Consider the following 19,038-nt stretch of genomic DNA (forward strand, 5'->3'; position numbering starts at 1 on the left):
AAGCTTCAAAATCAATTGGAAGCAAGGTAGGTAGTTATTAAGGGCAATGATGTAGAAAACATCGAGGAATAATTTGAATGATGCAGTGTTTGATATATATATACAAAATATGTATGATTGGAATAACAAGAACAGATAGTAAAATAAGTGAATGGATCTAAACAATTTAAAAAATGTAACCACTGAAAAAATGGAGTTGGACATATTGCAAGAAGAACAGATCAAAGATCGACAAAAGGAAGATATTGAATGGATCCCAAATAGGGTTGCCACTTTTGAGAAACCCAAAAAAGGAAGGGGAGGTGAAGACGGAGTCAAGCTGGGGGGGTCCGGGGTCAGCTCCCCCCGGGAGAAAATGTTAGTGATAAATCCTTTAAATAGCCATAATTGGAGACTTCCGAGAACACAATCCTGACAAAATGTACCTTTAAGTAAATATGAGGTCAAAAAGTGTTACAGTTGAAGAGATATCTTTTCTTTTTTGCCTTAGAGAAATCTCCCCTGCTGTGGCATCACCAGAATAGATTACATTCAAGGTTAATGCTGTCTATAGCCTACATGGGAAGGGGGCGTGCGGCCGAGAGACAAGCATTCAAAAGTACCTTAAAAGCATTGCAATGCTTTATTAACAAAGTGCAAGTAAAATACATGAAAAGACTAAAAGAGTTTGCAAAACAGCAAAATGTATTAATTAATAATGAATTTAACTTTAAACATGTTATTTTCTCACATTTAAATAATCTTTAAATCACCCGATTCATAGGCGCCGGCTACACGGGGGCTCAAGGGCTTCAGCCCCCCAAACATAAAAAAGTGGGGCTAAGCCCCCTCCGAAATTTTGATGAGTTATGTAATCATTCAACGAAGAAAGTAAAACAAACACCCTCCCCCCAGCCCCACCTCTCTTACCATAGAAGACAGCGTCAGCCCCTCCGCTGCTGCTAAGTATTTGATCTGACAGTGGTTGTAGGGGTTTCGGCTTAGTAATTCAGACCCCCCCAGGAATTTCAAAACTCGGCACCTATGATCTGACTGTCTCATTACGTCTTCTTTCAAGTGTACTTGGTGTTACTCCTTGCAGCTTGGAGCAGTGCCTTGTCTATCAAAACAGTGCTGTAGAATGTACCACAGGCCATGTTAAAGTTCAAGGTGACAAGAAGCTCTTTTTTTGTGTATAATATCATATTTACACTGGATTCCAATATACATTTAATGTGTGCTTTGAGTAAAATGCATACATGTAAAACACATGTATGTATTATTATGTATTTCCTTGCCAGATGTGCACTTACAAATGCACGGAACACATGGAAATTGTGTTATAATGTATACTGTGGGGGAAAAATATAGAAATCCTATCCTGCCTTTGTCCTTGATGTGCTGTTACTCTTCACTTGGTTATCAGCAGCTCACATTCCTTTATTGCAACATATTATCTGCAAAGTACCTTGTAATGCAATTGGCAATGTAGAGGTTAATGATTATTATTCTTGAGTAATAATCATAATATTGATAAGATGGGAAGGTGTAGTTTAGAATGCCAATGAAATCACTGCTAGTCATTAGACATGACCATTCAGACACTGTTTGTAAAATGTTAAGGCCCCTTGGGCGTATGTCCCAGAGCGGGTATAAAAGCTTTGTTCTGTCTCAAAACTTTTGGGGAACAGTGTCATACAAGCCTAAAATCCTTTGAGTTCTGTGTTGCGCTGTTCCTCCCATCCACGTAATAAATTCTGACTAGCACTCCCGACTCCAAATCTTTCTTCAATCCATACACCACTAAAACATGCATGTTCTTTTATTGATGAGCTGACAAACTTTGAAATATTATATTTCTATTATACTTTGCCATATGTACCATGAAATCCATAAGATCATGCCCTTGAGGCAATTCACTCTTGATTAAGGGGGTGCTCACATATGCCGTGAACTTTGTCTCTGGAGATACACACGTCTTTGACACACAGCGATCATTGATTGTTTTGCAGCCGCGGCTGCTCCAGCGCAGTACCTCTTGAGAAGCTGCACTGCTGTGCAGACTTTGTAGCCTGTGGATGCGTCGCCTGGTGACGACTGTGCCAGCTGCGTTCATGCAGATGCCGAACTCAGACAGTTTCATTGCAGAGTATGTGAAAAGTCTGCACAGACTTAGGACACAGAGTAGAGAGCTAACCTTACGTGCTTGCAATTTAACGACTTACTCTCAGGAAAAGTTCACCAAGAAAAACACATTTAATTATGGTTCCCAATTGTGTTGGTCTTATGCTGTCTATGTATCAACCAGATTACGTACCTCTTTTGCACCAGCTTCTCTAAGCAATTTAATGATGGGAGAAATTGTATTTCCTCTTACAATTGAGTCATCAATAAGCACTATTCGCTTTCCAGCAAAGTTATCAGTCAATGCCCCGAACTTCTTGGCGACTCCAAGTTGCCTCAGCCGGGTGTTTGGTTGAATAAATGTTCTCCCCACGTAGCGATTCTTGCAAAGAACCTCCACATACGGCAGCCCAGACTAGACAAATATCACACAAAAAAAGGAAAATAATATTAGATTAATATTAGAGTAACTGTAAAATCAGATGGTTGTTTGAGATCGCTAAGCTCTAATGTAGAAAATGATTAGACAAACCTGCTGGGCGTAACCCAGTGCAGCTGGAGTGGCTGACTCAGGAACTGTACTCACTACATCTGCATCTACTGGAGCCTCAATGGCAAGCTGACGGCCACACCTCTGCCGTACAGAATACACCATCTGACCTGTGACCGTCAAAGATTAAGACAGTGAATATTGGATTTTCACATTTACACAAATTGTAATTTCTCATATTCTCATGTAAAATCAAGGAAACATAAAGCTGCAGAAATGGCCATAAAATACAAACATTTATAACACAGCAAAGTTACTATCTACAGGATGGTTTATTTTCTTCACTGAAATTGATGGTAAACATGGGAAGTAACTGAAATATTAAAAATATATAAGATACATTTATTTGTCCAAATTGCATAAGACACTTACCCTCAAATATTGAGTCTGGTCTTGCAAAATACACGTATTCAAATATGCAAAAAGCTGGGAGATCCCCTTCTGGTCTTGGCACAACACACAATGTCTTAATTCCATCTTTCGAGATTTGTACAATCTCCCCAGGTAGGACTTCACGGTAATACCTAAAAGCAAGAAAGGATTGGCATAAACAATCTGCCAGTGTATACATTAACATTTTTATACATATGCATATACAGTTTTATATCTCTTGAAATGAATGACAGGCCTAATAGTGATTTTCAAGATATGGGATTATTTTATGTATATCTCATTATGAAACCATTAAAATACAATGATAAAAAATAATAATTAAATTAGAATTAATGAGAGATCATTCTCTTGGGCCTCAGGCAATATCTGTAACAGAATGAGGAAACTATACTTATTCATCCAACAGCCTACCGTGCTCCAATTGACTGGAAGCTACAGGATTCGGAGGACACGACCCAGCCCTCGGTGTCTCCATCGGTGTGTCCTGCGAGTTGAACAGAAACATTGTTCAATACAGGATGGAAGCCCTAGTCTATAGAGTTTATGGTGGTTTTATTTTTTAATTTAAATCAAAATGACATAACAGAATAGAAAATATTTTGCATTCATATTGTGGTTTGGAAGACCTTTAGCTTTCTAGAAACACACACAAAAAAAAGGAAATACCTGCGCTGTGTAATCTGGAAATGGGAACAAGGCGACCTATACTAAGAGGTCGATTTCCATACGGGTCACGGACTGCATAGATCACATCTTTGTGCATTACCAGCAAAGAGTATGAAGTAGGAGTTTCAGTCATCAAGTTTTTTATCCTGCAATGGAAAAGCCACCATTAGTACTGCAAATTGATATTTAATAACATTTCAGCTCTTATGTAAATGTTTCTAAAGATTATAATGTACAAGAAAAACACCAAGAATAACAAAAACAGCAGACAGCAGCACCAATGACTAACATACCGAGCCACCCAATCAGGAGCATCCAGTTCCTCGAGGGGCGGAGTCAAAGCCAGCAACTGGGTGATCAGTTCGCTGTCAGAGCTGGTTGATAGGCCGACACCATGTCGCATTACCTGAATCACAAAAACATCAGAGCTTTATCTCTCTCTAAATTACCTGACACACGGTTTTCACATTTTCACTCTGTCAAAATAAATGATTACACCGAGCATGTGGATCACACTTCACCTTCCGACGCAGGTTCTGGGCATTCACCAGCTCTCCATTATGGGCAACAGCGATCTTTCCATGCAGCGTTTCAACAACAAAGGGTTGGCAGTTCTGCAGCTCCGATATCCCTGTGGTGGAGTATCTCGTGTGGCCTATACCTAGACTCCCGTAGCGCAGCTTTAGTAAATCCTGTGGCTGGAAGGCAGCATTCACCAGACCCATGCCCTGAAAAGCAAAAGACGCAGAAGTTTAACATTCGACGTTTTCTTCAGTAATCCAAGCTTAAAATTATAAAAAAAGTTGACATGTTCAAACCTCAGTTTACCTTGTGTGCAGTATAAGTTGGTGGTGAGGCTCCATCACTTACAACAACTCCAGCACTCTCCTGTCCCCTGCAAAGAATTAAATACATTATGAATACACACATTTACAGGATTATTCATTACCTTGCAGATAAAACAAATTAAAGAAGACCCCAGGTTAGGCTAGATAAAGGATTCCCAGGCTAAACTGCATTTTCATGGATTCAGCTGATGTTTTCAGCTCTCCATTGCACTCTGAATCTGTGCTAGACCCCGTTTCCCACCTACGGAGTTGGAAAGGGCCATTTTGTAAGCAGACTTGGGTCAACCAGCTTGTCTTGTGACCCTCCTTAGGATGGCAACATGCTGTGACCTGGGCAGAGCGAGAGAAATTGCACTGAAAATGTGTAGGTAATTTATCATCATACAAATTAAGTGTGGCTGCTTTGGTTTATGGGACAATGAGATTTAAAGCCCTGATGCTTTCTTCTGTAAAATATAGGCTAGGTTTTGTTTCAACGTAGCATTTGAGAACATATTTTTCTAGCACAACAAGAACAAAGTACTCCTGTTTACAAGGAGCCTTCCACATATCTATAATAAATGTACCCTAACTGCACATGGATTACACTTCAATTTGATTTGTACAACATAACATGTTACTTTGCCTTTTTTAATGTGTTGCTAAATTTGGAAAGAAATCTGACAAAATATAATATCTGCAATCAAATAGACATCGATCAAAAGGCACTGAACAAATGCATAACATTGAAAAAGTGTATTATTGCAGATGCATTGCATATTTAGTTTTGCCTACCAGGTCAACCCAATTCGTAAACAAATACAGAGCAAAAAGACTAGCACATCTTCTACAGATGGGATAAACAGACCACCTCAAACAATGCACTCACTATGAAACTTGTTCATTACAGTGACCGACTACTGATCGAGTTTCAGACTTGTTAGCACTGTGCCTCTCGCTGCATAACCTGTTCTTCCTGATTTATATGTAAATGAAGTAGCAGGGCGGGCTGCTGTAAAAATACCAAGGCAGGGTTCACACTTGTATTCAGGAAAGAGGGGATTAAAGTGAATGAGAATAGGCAATGTGAAAGGTGGAAATCAGTATGCATGTTCGTTTAAATTAGAGGGAATTTTTTAATTATACAAATAAAACATCTCAGGAATAATTACTTTTGTTTTGGTAACAGGAGCAGAAAAGGAGCATCAACAAGAGAACTGATGCAAGGCATGCTTAAACTGCCACATTTACTAGAGAAGCCTCAGTAAGCAAATTATGAGGTGGGGAAGCCTTAAACTAAAATATTCTAGCTTGCTTTTAAGGAGTTTCACAAAGGAAGTGACAGATAAGCATTGTTCACTGTAGCTGCTCAGATAAGATCTTGAAAGCGTCACTTGTAAAACATTTGCTTCTGAGTTGCCTTATTTGGAAAGACTCTGCATTGCAGCCTGCTTACCAGGCTGCTTCTCGGATTACACGAACTCCCTCCCCCTACACAGCTTAAGCCAGTAATGAAGCTCCTTTTGTCCGCGTCTGCGCTCGGTGACAACCAGCCGTCTGGTTGCCTTGACAACTAGGTGGCACGGGGGGGAGAGGATTGCTTCCAGGTCATTTTGAACATGGAGTGTGGAGCAGGAAAGCACTGGTCTGAAGAGGAGGTTAAAGCTTTGCTGACTGTTTGGTCTGAGAAAAACATTCAGAAATTTCTCCATGGAGCAACAAGGAATAAAGCTATGTTCATATACATTTCAAACAGGCTGCAGGACTTTGGAGTATTTCGAGACTGGAAACAGTGCCGGGCAAAATATAAAAACCTCAAGTATGAATACAGAACTGTGAAGTACGCCCAGAACAGCGGTGACCCGGGGAAATCCATGAAGTTTTTCCAGGAATTAGATGCCATTTTGGCTTCTGAAACCGTCTCTGGGCTACCAGAAGAGGAAGAGGAGGATGAGGAGGAGAGCGTGGTGTGTTCAAACTCCGACAGGATCAATGAGGAAGAATCCCAGTCCAGGGCAGACATAGTTAATGCAGGTAATTGTAGAAAACTACGTCATTTCCAGAGAAGTAGTGACTGAAATGTTTGCTTCTACGAACAAAACTTACAAACTTCAACTGTGATATGCTGCCTAAGAACAAACAAAACCAGTCAAATCAAGGAAACTTTGATAATACTAATAAGAAATAGAAATCTGAAAAAGCCCCCAGACCAGTTTTCTTGTTTTAATCACATTAAAACAAGAACCTTCAGTAGCATCAGTGGCAATAATTGATATCTGTACAGTCAGATTATGACATTACAGCATAACAGTATTCAACTTAATCTAAAATGCTTTTAAATGCTTAAATGTTTCCAGTTTTTCGCTTCCATCTTCTCTGCAGTTCTGTTTACACTCTTGAACAGCAACATTTCCCTTTAAATCTGTGTTTTATTTGCACCAGTTAGAGGTGCAACATCTTACGATCTTGAATGAATACAATGTTTTCACTTTCTCTTGGTATGAAAAAGTCGAAACTGAGCTATTCTCACATTTTACCTCTAATGCCTGTAAGCACAGCAGCAGCAAGCTCCTTCCTCAAAAATAAAGCTGCTTAGTGACAGCTTCTGTACTGCAAAGTAGCTTTAGCAGCTGCCTCTGCAGATGGGTCCAATGAACACAGCAGCGTGTGCAGCACAGCCCTCGAACTACGACTCTGCCACACTGAGTGACATGGAGGTTTCAAAATGGTAGAATGCAGCATGAATCATCTTAGATTAGTTTAATAAGCTATGCAACGATTTGTAAAGGCTGAGTTTATTACCTCTGCTTTTCATAACGGTTTATTTTAATTGTTTAATGTAAACTTAAAAGGTGAGATCTGTGTGGCTTTGGAGGAGGATGATGTAAGCTCAACCTCAGACGACCCACTGCCTTGTTCTCCATCAAAGGCCAACACATGCGAGACAGGTAACCATAAGAAAGGGTTTTGTTAAATTATGCCATGGATATGTCGATTGCATTTAAAAGCAGGATTTTTTTTTTTTTTTTTTAATATAATTAAAGTGTTCTCTCTTTAGGAATTTCCTTGTTTTTCTGTACACTTCGTAATTGTGAAAACAGGTGTTTGTTTTGTTGTAATCAGAAATAAGAGACAGTTTTGTTTGAAGCACACTCTTTTGCTTATCATTTTCCTTTACCTGAAGTGATGCTACAAGGAATATACATACAATTTGTTAGGCATGGTAAATGGAGGCTTGGGAGAGGAGAAAAAAAAAATCTAACATGTCTCAATAAAATTCCCTTTAAATCAGCACTTGCACTACTTAATCTTTAAAAACTGTCTCCTGATCAGGCAACCCACAGACGATAAAGGATCAGGCTCGACTGGCCTTCATCCCCTCCGTGGCCACTGAGGGGGGGAAGCACTGGACAGACGATGAAGTCAGAGCCCTACTGTACATCTGGTCTGACAAAAAGATTCAGGCCAGGCTGGAAGGGGCCGCGCGCAACAAGAGCATTTTCCTGGAAATCGCCAAGAAGCTGCAGAGGTTCGGAATCGACCGCGACTGGAAGCAGTGCCGCACCAAATACAAGAACCTCAAATATGAATACAAAATCGCCAAAAACTCTCTGAGCTGTGGCAACTTGTGGAAGAGCATGAAGTTCTTTAAGGAGCTGGAGTCCATTCTGGAAACCAAAGGAAGCGAACCGACAGACCGAAAAGATGGCCAAGAAATTGACATCAGCGAAGGTACTGTATTTATACAAACCCTATAGATTACATTAGATCATGCTAAAGCGGATTACTGTAATTATACACTTCGACAGCCTTCTAAATTTAACCCCCCCCCAAAAAATGTATCATCCTTTGACAACCACTCTCACGCAAGACTGCAATCCCTTAAATTTAAAATAAAGGACCTAGCTGAAATCTGTCTACAGGCAGGGTATCATCTGATACACAGCTGTAGAATTCCCATTTAGCAGGCCCAATTAAAATATTTTTGCTAATCTACAGTTTGTTTTTACAGAGAAAAACAATCCAGGACTGGGTAACTCAACTGTTGAAGACGCAGTGATTACATGCATCAAAAAGGAGCCAACAGAAGCTGGTAATTTTTAGAATATAAAGAGGTCCAGCAGTAGCACTGTACTCCTACTTCCAATTCTGATTGATATTAATGTCTTTAATACAGTCAATTATATTACAGCTTTTTTGCACCATCTAGTGGTGTGTCATCTTCAATTGTAATTTCATGAAAAGCACAATTACATAATCAAAATGGTACTTTAAGTATCGGTTAAGATGTTTGATCAAATATTAGTAGAAATGATCATACGCTGAAGAACCGTTTATATATATTTTTTATATAAAAGAAGAAGCTGGTAGACATGTCCATTTCCTTGTAAAAAAAGTTTGTTAAATGTTTCTTTGTTGTCTTTCTAAGATGAGGACTCAGTCAGTATCACATCAGAAGACCTTACTATTCCAAGCTCATGGAAGAGGCTATTGAAAGACACCGGTAAGTGGCCAAAATATAGGGAAGTCCTTCATATTTTTACCAGTGTCTGGAATACATATTTTTTCTCCAGGTTCAATTAATAATTCATTGTAAGGCAAGCAAACCCTCGAAATACAGGGAAATACAATGGTGTATGCCGTTTAAAGAACAAGAGGTTTTTAATAGATTTTCTCTCTAACCGTTTGTTTATAGAACTATTAATATTGCACTGTGGATTTAATTTAATTTTGCTCTTGTAACTGTAAACCATGTCAGATTATGATTATAAGCATGTGATCTTGATAATGCTGTTTCTCTGTGAACCTCAAAGTCACTTAAACACTAGAGATATATAATTTCAAAAGTATTTTGAAATATTATGCAGCTAGATCATTCACAAAATGAGCAAACTAAGATCTGTAAAGTAATGTGATCACCTGAACCTCAATATGTAACAATTTCCAACTTGTTCAAATTTGTGAGTCAAAAATGAGTAAATAATATCTGTGAAAAATGTTCCTTTCCCCTCATACAATATCATGTCCATGAACTTCAAGTAAAGCATCTAATTTTTGGAACAGCACAAAATGAATTGAATATTTAAAATATTTTGATTGTTCCCTCCTCAGAGGATCGTACGCCCTTTGACAGAACGCAGATTAGAGTCATTACTGTCAATGACACCGGGATTGGGAGGAACTGGAGCGACGAGGAGGTGAGGGCGCTCATTTTTGTCTGGTCCGATGAAAAGATCCGGCGGCAGCTTGAAGGAGCGACAAGAAACAAAGACATTTTTGTGAAGATTTCCAGAAGGCTGATGCAGATTGGCATAGATCGGGACTGGAAGCAATGTCGGACAAAGTACAAAAACCTGAAGTACGTGTACAGGACGCTTCAACGAGGAAAAGGCAAACGCAGCGATCCCAGAAGAGTGATGCGATTTTATGACGAAGTTGATGCCATTTTGAAAAATTCGAGCGGTCCCCAGCGCAAGAGGTCTGAGGAGCATTCCCAGCCAACGGATCAGAACAACAGCGAGGAGAAAGGCACTCCGTCAAGGCCCGACTCAAGAGCTGACAGTAGTGCAGGTAATAACAAATCTGAAGTATTTATTTTCCCAGAGTATACTTCAGGTACTAATGTAGGGAAACTGCATTCTTCCAATTAAGTCCCAGACTCCCAAGTTAAAATACTGAGTCCTGAAAGAGATCTAAGATTCCCCTAGACCACGAGTGTAAAAAACAAAATAACAAATGTTTACCTAGTTGTTTTCCTAGTGTACATGCAACAGTCAATATAGCACAACTAAATAGTTTTGCATGGATCACATCACAGTGCTTGCTCATAATGAGGTAATGTATGTAGCAGAGTAACTGTAACAGTTTAAATTTTAAATAAATTAGGCCTACATATGTACATATCAAATTACTTTTTTAAAGTTCAAGTCGTAACTCAATCAGTTTTAGAATGTGGGCAGAGCACATTACAAACCCCATGAAACCAAAATCTTGTTTTATCGTTTAACCCTTGTTTTCCTCCTACTTTAGATTACTTTAACTGCTTTCTTTAAAAACACCAGTTTCCAAACTACATCATTTATCCAAAGTTGAGATCTCCAGCTAAGAATTCTTAAAACTTGGAATACAGGAATAACTATAACTTCACCCTTTGTTCCCAGCTCTGCTTTTTATTTTATGTTCCTGTTCAAATGATAGCTACTAAAGAAAAGTATAAAACTTTATTTAAACATGTAGTCTCAAATCAACAAATGGGTAAACATAAAATCTGAAATTTCATATCAATCGAGACTTCATGACAATGCTTTCTTTTTCTAAGATATATTCCACTAAGGCTGTCTATGAAGCTCTCTAACAAGCTTCGGTTTTTGATTAACAGATGACGAAGACTCCTTGTGTACAGTTGAAAAATCAGTATGTCGAGGAACAAAGAGGAAAGCCAGAGATGAAGGTATGAGCAACTTTGCAAGTCCTTACTTTTTCCAATCAGTACTGACATAAACCTGATCAATTCTGCTTGGACTATTAAAATAAAGTTAACTGTCACCAGTTGGGGTTTAATCTGGATCTGTGCCTCTCAATAAACCACAGGCATGTTACCCCAAAGTTTCTGCATGCTAAAATAATGAATGAATATTGTGTTTATTGTTATTTGGAAGTAAAATCTCATGTATTATTTAATTTCAGAACCTTCTATATCTGCAAAAAGGGGGTCAAAGAACCGTGGAAGCAGCAAAGTCGAGGTTCCTGTACAAGTGCATGTGGAATACAAATGCAAAGAAGAGGAAGACGATTCATATACCCCTATAATTCAGATCAACTCGGTGTGCTCCATCACAACTTCTGCGTTTTCTCCAGAAAAACAGGTTGGTTCATGTGCAGAAGATTGCACATCTTGAGATCATACACCTAGTGTTTGTCAATCATGGGCATCTAATATTGTGATTCTGGAGCATCTGCAAGAGCCAAACACAGATTTGCTTAAAATGTTACATATTCTTGTGACATCAATTTATCTTTCCAGCCTGGTTTTAAAGAATGCACAATCCTTGCATTGCAGTATCTAATCTATTTTAGACTATGTGGCATTTGTAAGCAGAGCGGCTGTCCAAGGACACTGGTTGAATCCGTTTTGACTTTGCCCCCCTCCCGAATATTATTATTAATAATAATAAAACACTCATATAAGTGGGTCGATTAGACAAACAATCTAAACCAAATGCATTACAACTCACACACATTTTGTCAATATTATGCACCCCTATTCGCTGTGGTTAGTACTAGTATTTATAATTGATGTATGTATTTATTATAAAGGACCTACTACAAATATCCCAGATGTGTAACTGTCATAAGATTACACATCGCTCAGGCTTTAATAATAAGCACACATTTGAATAGATACAAGAGAGTTAGGATTATTGTATGTGGAATCAGTGTTGTTAATTAAGTGGAACAATGCTCTCTCTCTCTCTCTCTCTCTCTCTCTCTCTCTCTCTCTCTCTCAGGATGTCCCCGAAACGATGCAACATCTGCAGAATGCGAGGGTCTCTCACCCCAAACGTCTGCAAGAGGTAACAACATGAATAGTAGTTGGGTGGGCGTTGCTCAATGAAAGACAATGAGACACGTGTTGTTATCCTAGCTGCAATGATCACAACATGCCCATTGTTATTCAATTGCATCGAAACGTAAACCGATGCTCTTGTGCTTGTGGCGCAGTTTCCCCCAACTGACGTGCAGCACTGCGGAAACGTGCGCTAATATAACCCGCACTGCTCTTACCTGTGCTGCAGCGCTACCAGCCCCAGTGTGAGCACCTGAGCCACCTCCAGCTGCGTCGGCCACTCGCCCGCAGCCACACAGCCGAACACGCCGCACTCCTCCCCTATCCCCAGCTCCTCAAACTCCATCTCAAACTCTCAGTTTTGGGAAACCGCGCCTGGATCCGCTCACAGTCCCCCGGCCATGCGGCTGCGGACGCACACAGCTGCGCTTCTCCTGCAAACTTCTGCGCACCCACGTGTTGTTCCGGAGAAGTTTCAGACTCTACCACTCCAGGCCGGTGGGGGGGGGGGGGTTGCGTGTAACCTCAGGCGCATGTGTACAAAATAATGATACAATATCAAAACAAAAGTTAAATATACATATGTATCGACACAATCGTAAAACTCACATGAAAACTTGCTACAAAACTTGATTTGGTTACAAATATTGGATTACGGATTTTACAGCACCCCTTTACAACAAATGGTCCGCGCCGATTGTGTGTTCTCGCCCACTGCGGACGCGAAATAAAGGCTTTTATTTTTTGATTAGCGGCTTTAACTGCGAAACTGAGTCGCGTTTTAATTGCAACTGGTTCCTGAGTCCCATGTGAGCGAAGTTGCATCAGCAGACGCGGCTCCGATTGGCGGAGAAAAGTTTCGTAACACGCCGATTGTCATCTGCGTGCTTCGGTGCCTGATCTTTATTCACTGTGACTTGTGCATTGCATGTAAGTTTGATTTCTTATTGCCCCGTGTCTGATTCGTGTATTCCGAATGGCAGTTATTATTTAAAAAATATAAACACATGTTAATGTTTAACAATCTTTCCAGGTACAAACACTGACGGGTGAAATGGCGTCTGCACCAGGTAGGCTATACCATTTTGTGTGGGTATTGTGCGTTTTTGGGTAGATTTGTCTACAGAGTTGTTTGTGCATGTTTAATTAGCTGTGTGCACATTAGCTTTATATAATCGACACGTTTTTCTGAGCAATGACATCAGCGCAGGACAGTTTAAATGCCATTGCGAATGGCAGCGGCAGCAGAGCAGCTGAATCGTGTCATATAGTTACGATTCTCGTTGATGATGCGCACACACGCAGACTGTAACAGTGCACTCCAGTCTCGGTGTATTGCAATGCATGTTGTTGTCTGTTGAAGAATTGAAGCTGGGCAAAAAGCTGAACGAGGGCAAGACCAAAGAGATCTACGAGCTGCCCGGGCAGCCGGGCCATGTGCTCGTCCAGTCCAAGGACCAGATCACTGCGGGCAACGCCGCTCGCAAGGACCAGATGGAGGGGAAAGCGGCCATCGCCAACCAGACCACCTGCTCCGTGTTCAAACTGCTGCACGACTCCGGTACGGCTCAGGAGGGCTTCTCATCTGCCTGCAAACTGCCAAGTCAATCCTCAGTTTCATTGAAACGTCTACCTGTCCCCACCCTTCTTGAATACTACATATAGGGTATATCAACTTCTCTCACCAAGTAGCATGTGCGCCTAATTAGATACTTCAAAAAAAATAAAATTACACTTCAGGTGGGATGGTATAGGGAACATCATGGTGAATTTGAAAGCTTACACTACATGCATGCATATAACATGTCATATCTTCAAAAGGCATCAGGTGAAAAACAAGTTGGCTTACACAATCTGAGGAAAGTAATTGTAATTGCTTCTTTTCCACTACTAATGCTCTCTATAAACACACTGCTGTGGCACATTGAGCAAAGTCTGAGGAAATGCACGTTGTGATTGTATCATCGGCAGCTTATTGGTCTTTTCTAAAACTTTCGATCAGCTGCATGAAAAATACCTTTTTGTGCCCAGTGGGGGAAATGACTATTCATGTGTTAAGCCATGGGCTTGGATTGGTGTCCGTGCCACAAGCTTTTCAGACTTTTTTTAAATTGTACTTGTCAGCACATGCGGTTGTGATGAGCAGTGGGGTTGACCCTTGTTGCATTTTGTATATTCTTTGTGTAAGAACTTGGCATACATGCACCATTTTCATGCATGAATCATTGAGAAGAATCTCTTTCAGTGAACTCATAGAAGTAATACCATTTAGTTTTTTCTTAATTCAAACAAATGCAAATGTGAGTCCATTTCTCTTTGTAACAGGTTTTTGTTAGTGGGTTTCTAGAATGCATTCATTAACATGTAACAAATTAAAACTGTACAAGGATGGGATGTCCTGTTTTAATACAGTACTTTTTATGAACTTCTCTATGGAAGGTGAGCCAATTTGTAGCTAGTATTGAAGTGTATAGTGTAGTGGATCTCATGAACTGTTTAAATCATTCTCATGTGACCTTCACTTTCCCACAAAGACCATAAAATAACAGATTCCATAATCATGCACAAGTTTATAACCCAGTGCACTACTGTTTCGATAAATCTGTTGTATTGATTATGTCCATTAAACTTGTTTTTGTTAAACTAACCACTTTTTTTATTATTAGGAATCAAAACTGCGTTTGTGAAGCAGCAGTCTGACACGGCCTTTGTGGCAGCTCACTGTGAAATGATTCCCATTGAGTGGGTCTGTAGGAGAATTGCCACCGGCTCCTTCCTCAAGAGGAACCCTGGAGTGAAGGAAGGCTACAGGTTTAGTCCCCTCAAGATGGAGATGTTCTTCAAGGTAAAGCTTCATTGAGACACTGGGAGATATGTACAAAGTGTGTTTTCTTCTTCTTCCCCCTTTTCAGTGTATTGATAATGAGTGTTGCTGCTTTTTAGGATGATGCCAATAATGACCCCCAGTGGTCAGAGGAGCAGCTGATCGAGGCCAAGTTCTGCTTTGTAGGCCTGAAAATCGGTCGCTGTGAAATCGACGTGATGAACCGGTCCACTATGGCAATCTTTGAGATTTTGGAGAAGGCCTGGGCAACTCAGGATTGCACACTAGTGGATATGAAAGTAAGACATACCCTGTGGAGGTGCACTGAATACACAATCTATGTACAGTGTGCATGTCAAGGCTGCCTGTATATTTGTTGTACACATGAAATCAATACTTTAATGTTTTCTTCAATGCTAATTTTCATATGTCGAGTAATTCAAGTCTACATAATAACTGTGTACATGATATGGTCTAGTCAACCCTTCAACCCACATTTCATTTTAAAATAATTAAAAGAATGTTTTCATAAGGGCTTTTTGCAAACTAAATGAAGGCTGCTGTGATAATTTTATTTTTTTTGTCCTATTATAAAATGTTTCTAACTGTTGGATTTTTATTGTCGGTTTAGATTGAATTTGGTGTTAATGTAACAACCAAGGAAATCGTTCTCGCTGATGTTATTGACAATGATTCGTGGAGACTTTGGCCATCAGGGGATCGAAGCCAGCAAAAAGACAAACAGGTGAGTGTTATGGATTCATCTTTCTGATTCAGCTTCCTTTCGTAAAGAAGTAAAACATGAATTAAGAAAACTGGTAAAAGGTAAATTAATCTGAATAGCTATTGTAACTAATACTTCTGTGGTTTTGGTTGTTGTCTCCCAGGTGTACAGAGATCTGAAAGAAATTACTCCTGAGGCGATGCAGGTGGTCAAGAGAAACTTTGAATGGGTTTCTGAACGAGTCAAGGTATTCCATCTAAAACAAGCAAAAACTCATTTATGGTTTCAGATGAGCACTTACTGATTTTGTTTGTCTGATAACTGTGACTTCCATTAGTATTCAGGTTACATTATCCAGATATATGCTGCTAAAATCACTGACTTCTTAGTTGTAGAGGATTCCCTAAATTGCATCCCTTTTTTGAAGTGGGGGGCATTTAAAATGAAATTCACTTAGACAAGATCTATAGGGGCAGCAGATTGTATGTAACATTACTGTTTTCAGACCTACATTGTGGGGTCAGTGTGTTAACCATTTGTCTTGCAGAGTTGTGACTGACGTTTTGACAGAACTTTACAGAATCGTATGTTCTCACATTCCACGTAGGATTGCCTTGGAGAACTTAATTCCTTTTAGGACACGTGATCATAGAGTAGAACCGTATTTCATGCCATTTAAAATGTTGTCTGTATCTTGTGTAACAGTCCTTTTTCTCCAAAATTACATGTCAAGCCCCATAATCCAATTGAAGTTTACACAATGGGACGCTGTAGTTTTTTGTTTTTTTTCTCAGAAGTTAACTTTTAATTGCTTCATAGATTGAGAGAATGATACATTGTGGCAATTGTTGACTTAGTTGTTGCAAGACAGGAGTTAAATAGTACTACGGACAAGTCTTTAAAGAGGTCCATGTCTAAAACAAACAGAGCGCGGGGAATTGCCCAGCATCGCAGTGTTAAACATTGACTTCTCCCCTACGTCAGCACCCCCTGAGAAATGCCAAGCTCGGAAAGTGAAGTGTTGTGAAACTGTTGATGAGACTAGATTGTCTCCGTCTGTCCCCAGCTGCTGTTGGAGCCGCGGAGCAGTAGCAGGGTGGTGGTTCTGATGGGCTCCACCTCGGACATGGCCCACTGTGACAAGATCAAGAAGGCTTGTGCTGGCTTCGGCATTGCCTGTGTGCAGAGAGTCACCTCTGCCCACAAAGGGCCTGACGAGACTCTGAGAATAAAGGCGGAGTATGAAGGTAGGCATTGTTATCTGCACCGTTTTGCTGTCGATTGGTGTCATTCTTTTATTTGGAACCTGAAAACCTGACTCATTCTGTGAAAAATAAGACTTGGGGTAGTTTGTTCCTGACATTTCAGTGTTTTCCTAGGTGATGGTGTGCCCACAGTGTTTGTTGCAGTGGCTGGCAGAAGCAATGGTCTTGGCCCAGTGATGTCGGGCAACACCGCCTACCCGGTTATCAACTGCCCCCCGGTCAGCCCTGACTGGGGTGCCCAGGATATCTGGTCCTCTCTGAGAATGCCGAGTGGTAAGAAACTTCTTACACGATGCTTATTCCTGATTTTCTTAGGCAGCAAAACCAGGAGGGGACTGTTTGACAAGCTATTTACAAAGATGGTACTAGTATAGATGTGTACTTGCACTCACCTAAAGGATTATTAGGAACACCTGTTCAATTTCTCATTAATGCAATTATCTAACCAACCAATCACATGGCAGTTGCTTCAATGCCTTTAGGGGTGTGGTCCTGGTCAAGACAATCTCCTGAACTCCAAACTGAATGTCTGAATGGGAAAGAAAGGTGATTTAAGCAATGGCATGGTTGTTGGTGCCAGACGGGCCGGTCTGAGTATTTCACAATCTGCTCAGTTACTGGGATTTTCACGCACAACCATTTCTAGGGTTTACAAAGAATGGTGTGAAAAGGGAAAAACATCCAGTATGCGGCAGTCCTGTGGGCGAAAATGCCTTGTTGATTCTAGAGGTCAGAGGAGAATGGGCCGACTGATTCAAGCTGATAGAAGAGCAACTTTGACTGAAATAACCACTCGTTACAACCGAGGTATGCAGCAAAGCATTTGTGAAGCCACAACACGTACAACCTTGAGGCGGATGGGCTACAACAGCAGAAGACCCCACCGGGTACCACTCATCTCCACTACAAATAGGAAAAAGAGGCTACAATTTGCACAAGCTCACCAAAATTGGACAGTTGAAGACTGGAAAAATGCTGCCTGGTCTGATGGGTCTCGATTTCTGTTGAGACATTCAGATGGTAGAGTCAGAATTTGGCGTAAACAGAATGAGAACATGGATCCATCATGCCTTGTTACCACTGTGCAGGCTGGTGGTGGTGGTGTAATGGTGTGGGGGATGTTTTCTTGGCACACTTTAGGCCCCTTAGTGCCAATTGGGCATCGTTTAAATGCCACGGCCTACCTGAGCATTGTTTCTGACCATGTCCATCCCTTTATGACCACCATGTACCCATCCTCTGATGGCTACTTCCAGCAGGATAATGCACCATGTCACAAAGGTCGAATCATTTCAAATTGGTTTCTTGAACATGACAATGAGTTCACTGTACTAAACTGGCCCCCACAGTCACCAGATCTCAACCCAATAGAGCATCTTTGGGATGTGGTGGAACGGGAGCTTCGTGCCCTGGATGTGCATCCCACAAATCTCCATCAACTGCAAGATGCCATCCTATCAATATGGGCCAACATTTCTAAAGAATGCTTTCAGCACCTTGTTGAATCAATGCCACGTAGAATTAAGGCAGTTCTGAAGGCGAAAGGGGGTCAAACACAGTATTAGTATGGTGTTCCTAATAATCCTTTAGGTGAGTGTATATCTTGTCAACAGACCAAAGATGAGATGTATTCACAGAGCATTGATATGAATTTTTACAAACCTAAAATAACCTGTACACCGATGTTACATTTGTTTTACCTTTTTTAAGGATGGTCCACACATTCTTTTTTGAAGTCTATTTCTGCAGTTTGTCACCTGTCCAAAAGAGTAAATAAAGTATTGCATTAACTCTTTGTGCTCCGCAGGTCTCGGATGTACCACTATCCTTTCCCCCGATGCTGCTGCACAGTTTGCTGCTCAGATCTTTGGTCTGACTGACCACTTGGTCTGGGCTAAACTGCGAGCTTCCATTTTGAATACCTGGGTTTCTCTGAAACAGGCCGACAAAAAACTGCAAGAGTGTTCCCTTTAGAAAAATATAATCCAGAATTGTTTTGTACTACGCGCTTCCAAAATAAAAGCATTTTCCCAGAAAACTGATTGCTGCCTTTTTCTCATGATTTGTGTTCTATTAACGTTTGTAATGGTTTATATTTTATGGTGAGAAATTGTTTTTC

At 40.5% G+C, this 19,038-nt stretch overlaps 1 protein-coding gene across 1 annotated transcript; it reads left to right on the plus strand.

Annotated features, from left to right (window-relative positions):
- The first annotated feature begins 6,143 nt into the window (after positions 1-6,143).
- Positions 6,144-18,961, plus strand: paics (phosphoribosylaminoimidazole carboxylase, phosphoribosylaminoimidazole succinocarboxamide synthetase). The gene is made up of 19 exons (XM_066719738.1): positions 6,144-6,573; positions 7,392-7,487; positions 7,873-8,271; positions 8,552-8,632; positions 8,969-9,043; positions 9,652-10,110; positions 10,919-10,990; positions 11,227-11,405; positions 12,048-12,116; positions 12,336-12,542; positions 13,140-13,176; positions 13,470-13,667; positions 14,773-14,951; positions 15,050-15,229; positions 15,562-15,675; positions 15,818-15,901; positions 16,721-16,901; positions 17,034-17,192; positions 18,727-18,961. The coding sequence occupies exons 1-19, from the start codon at positions 6,159-6,161 to the stop codon at positions 18,891-18,893; spliced, it is 3,351 nt and encodes a 1,116-aa protein (XP_066575835.1). The 5' UTR covers positions 6,144-6,158; the 3' UTR covers positions 18,894-18,961.
- The last annotated feature ends 77 nt before the right edge of the window (positions 18,962-19,038 follow it).

This window comes from Amia ocellicauda, chromosome 13 (assembly GCF_036373705.1).
Source record: "Amia ocellicauda isolate fAmiCal2 chromosome 13, fAmiCal2.hap1, whole genome shotgun sequence".
Lineage (NCBI taxonomy): Eukaryota > Metazoa > Chordata > Actinopteri > Amiiformes > Amiidae > Amia > Amia ocellicauda.

Bases quoted from the DNA above. Each gene is read 5' to 3' on its own strand.
- paics (XM_066719738.1), top strand. From the start codon at position 6,159: ATGGAGTGTGGAGCAGGAAAGCACTGGTCTGAAGAGGAGGTTAAAGCT. The intron at 6,574-7,391 runs GTAATTGTAGAA...TAAACTTAAAAG, and splicing joins GGCAGACATAGTTAATGCAG to GTGAGATCTGTGTGGCTTTG. The intron at 14,952-15,049 runs GTAAAGCTTCAT...GCTGCTTTTTAG, and splicing joins AGATGGAGATGTTCTTCAAG to GATGATGCCAATAATGACCC.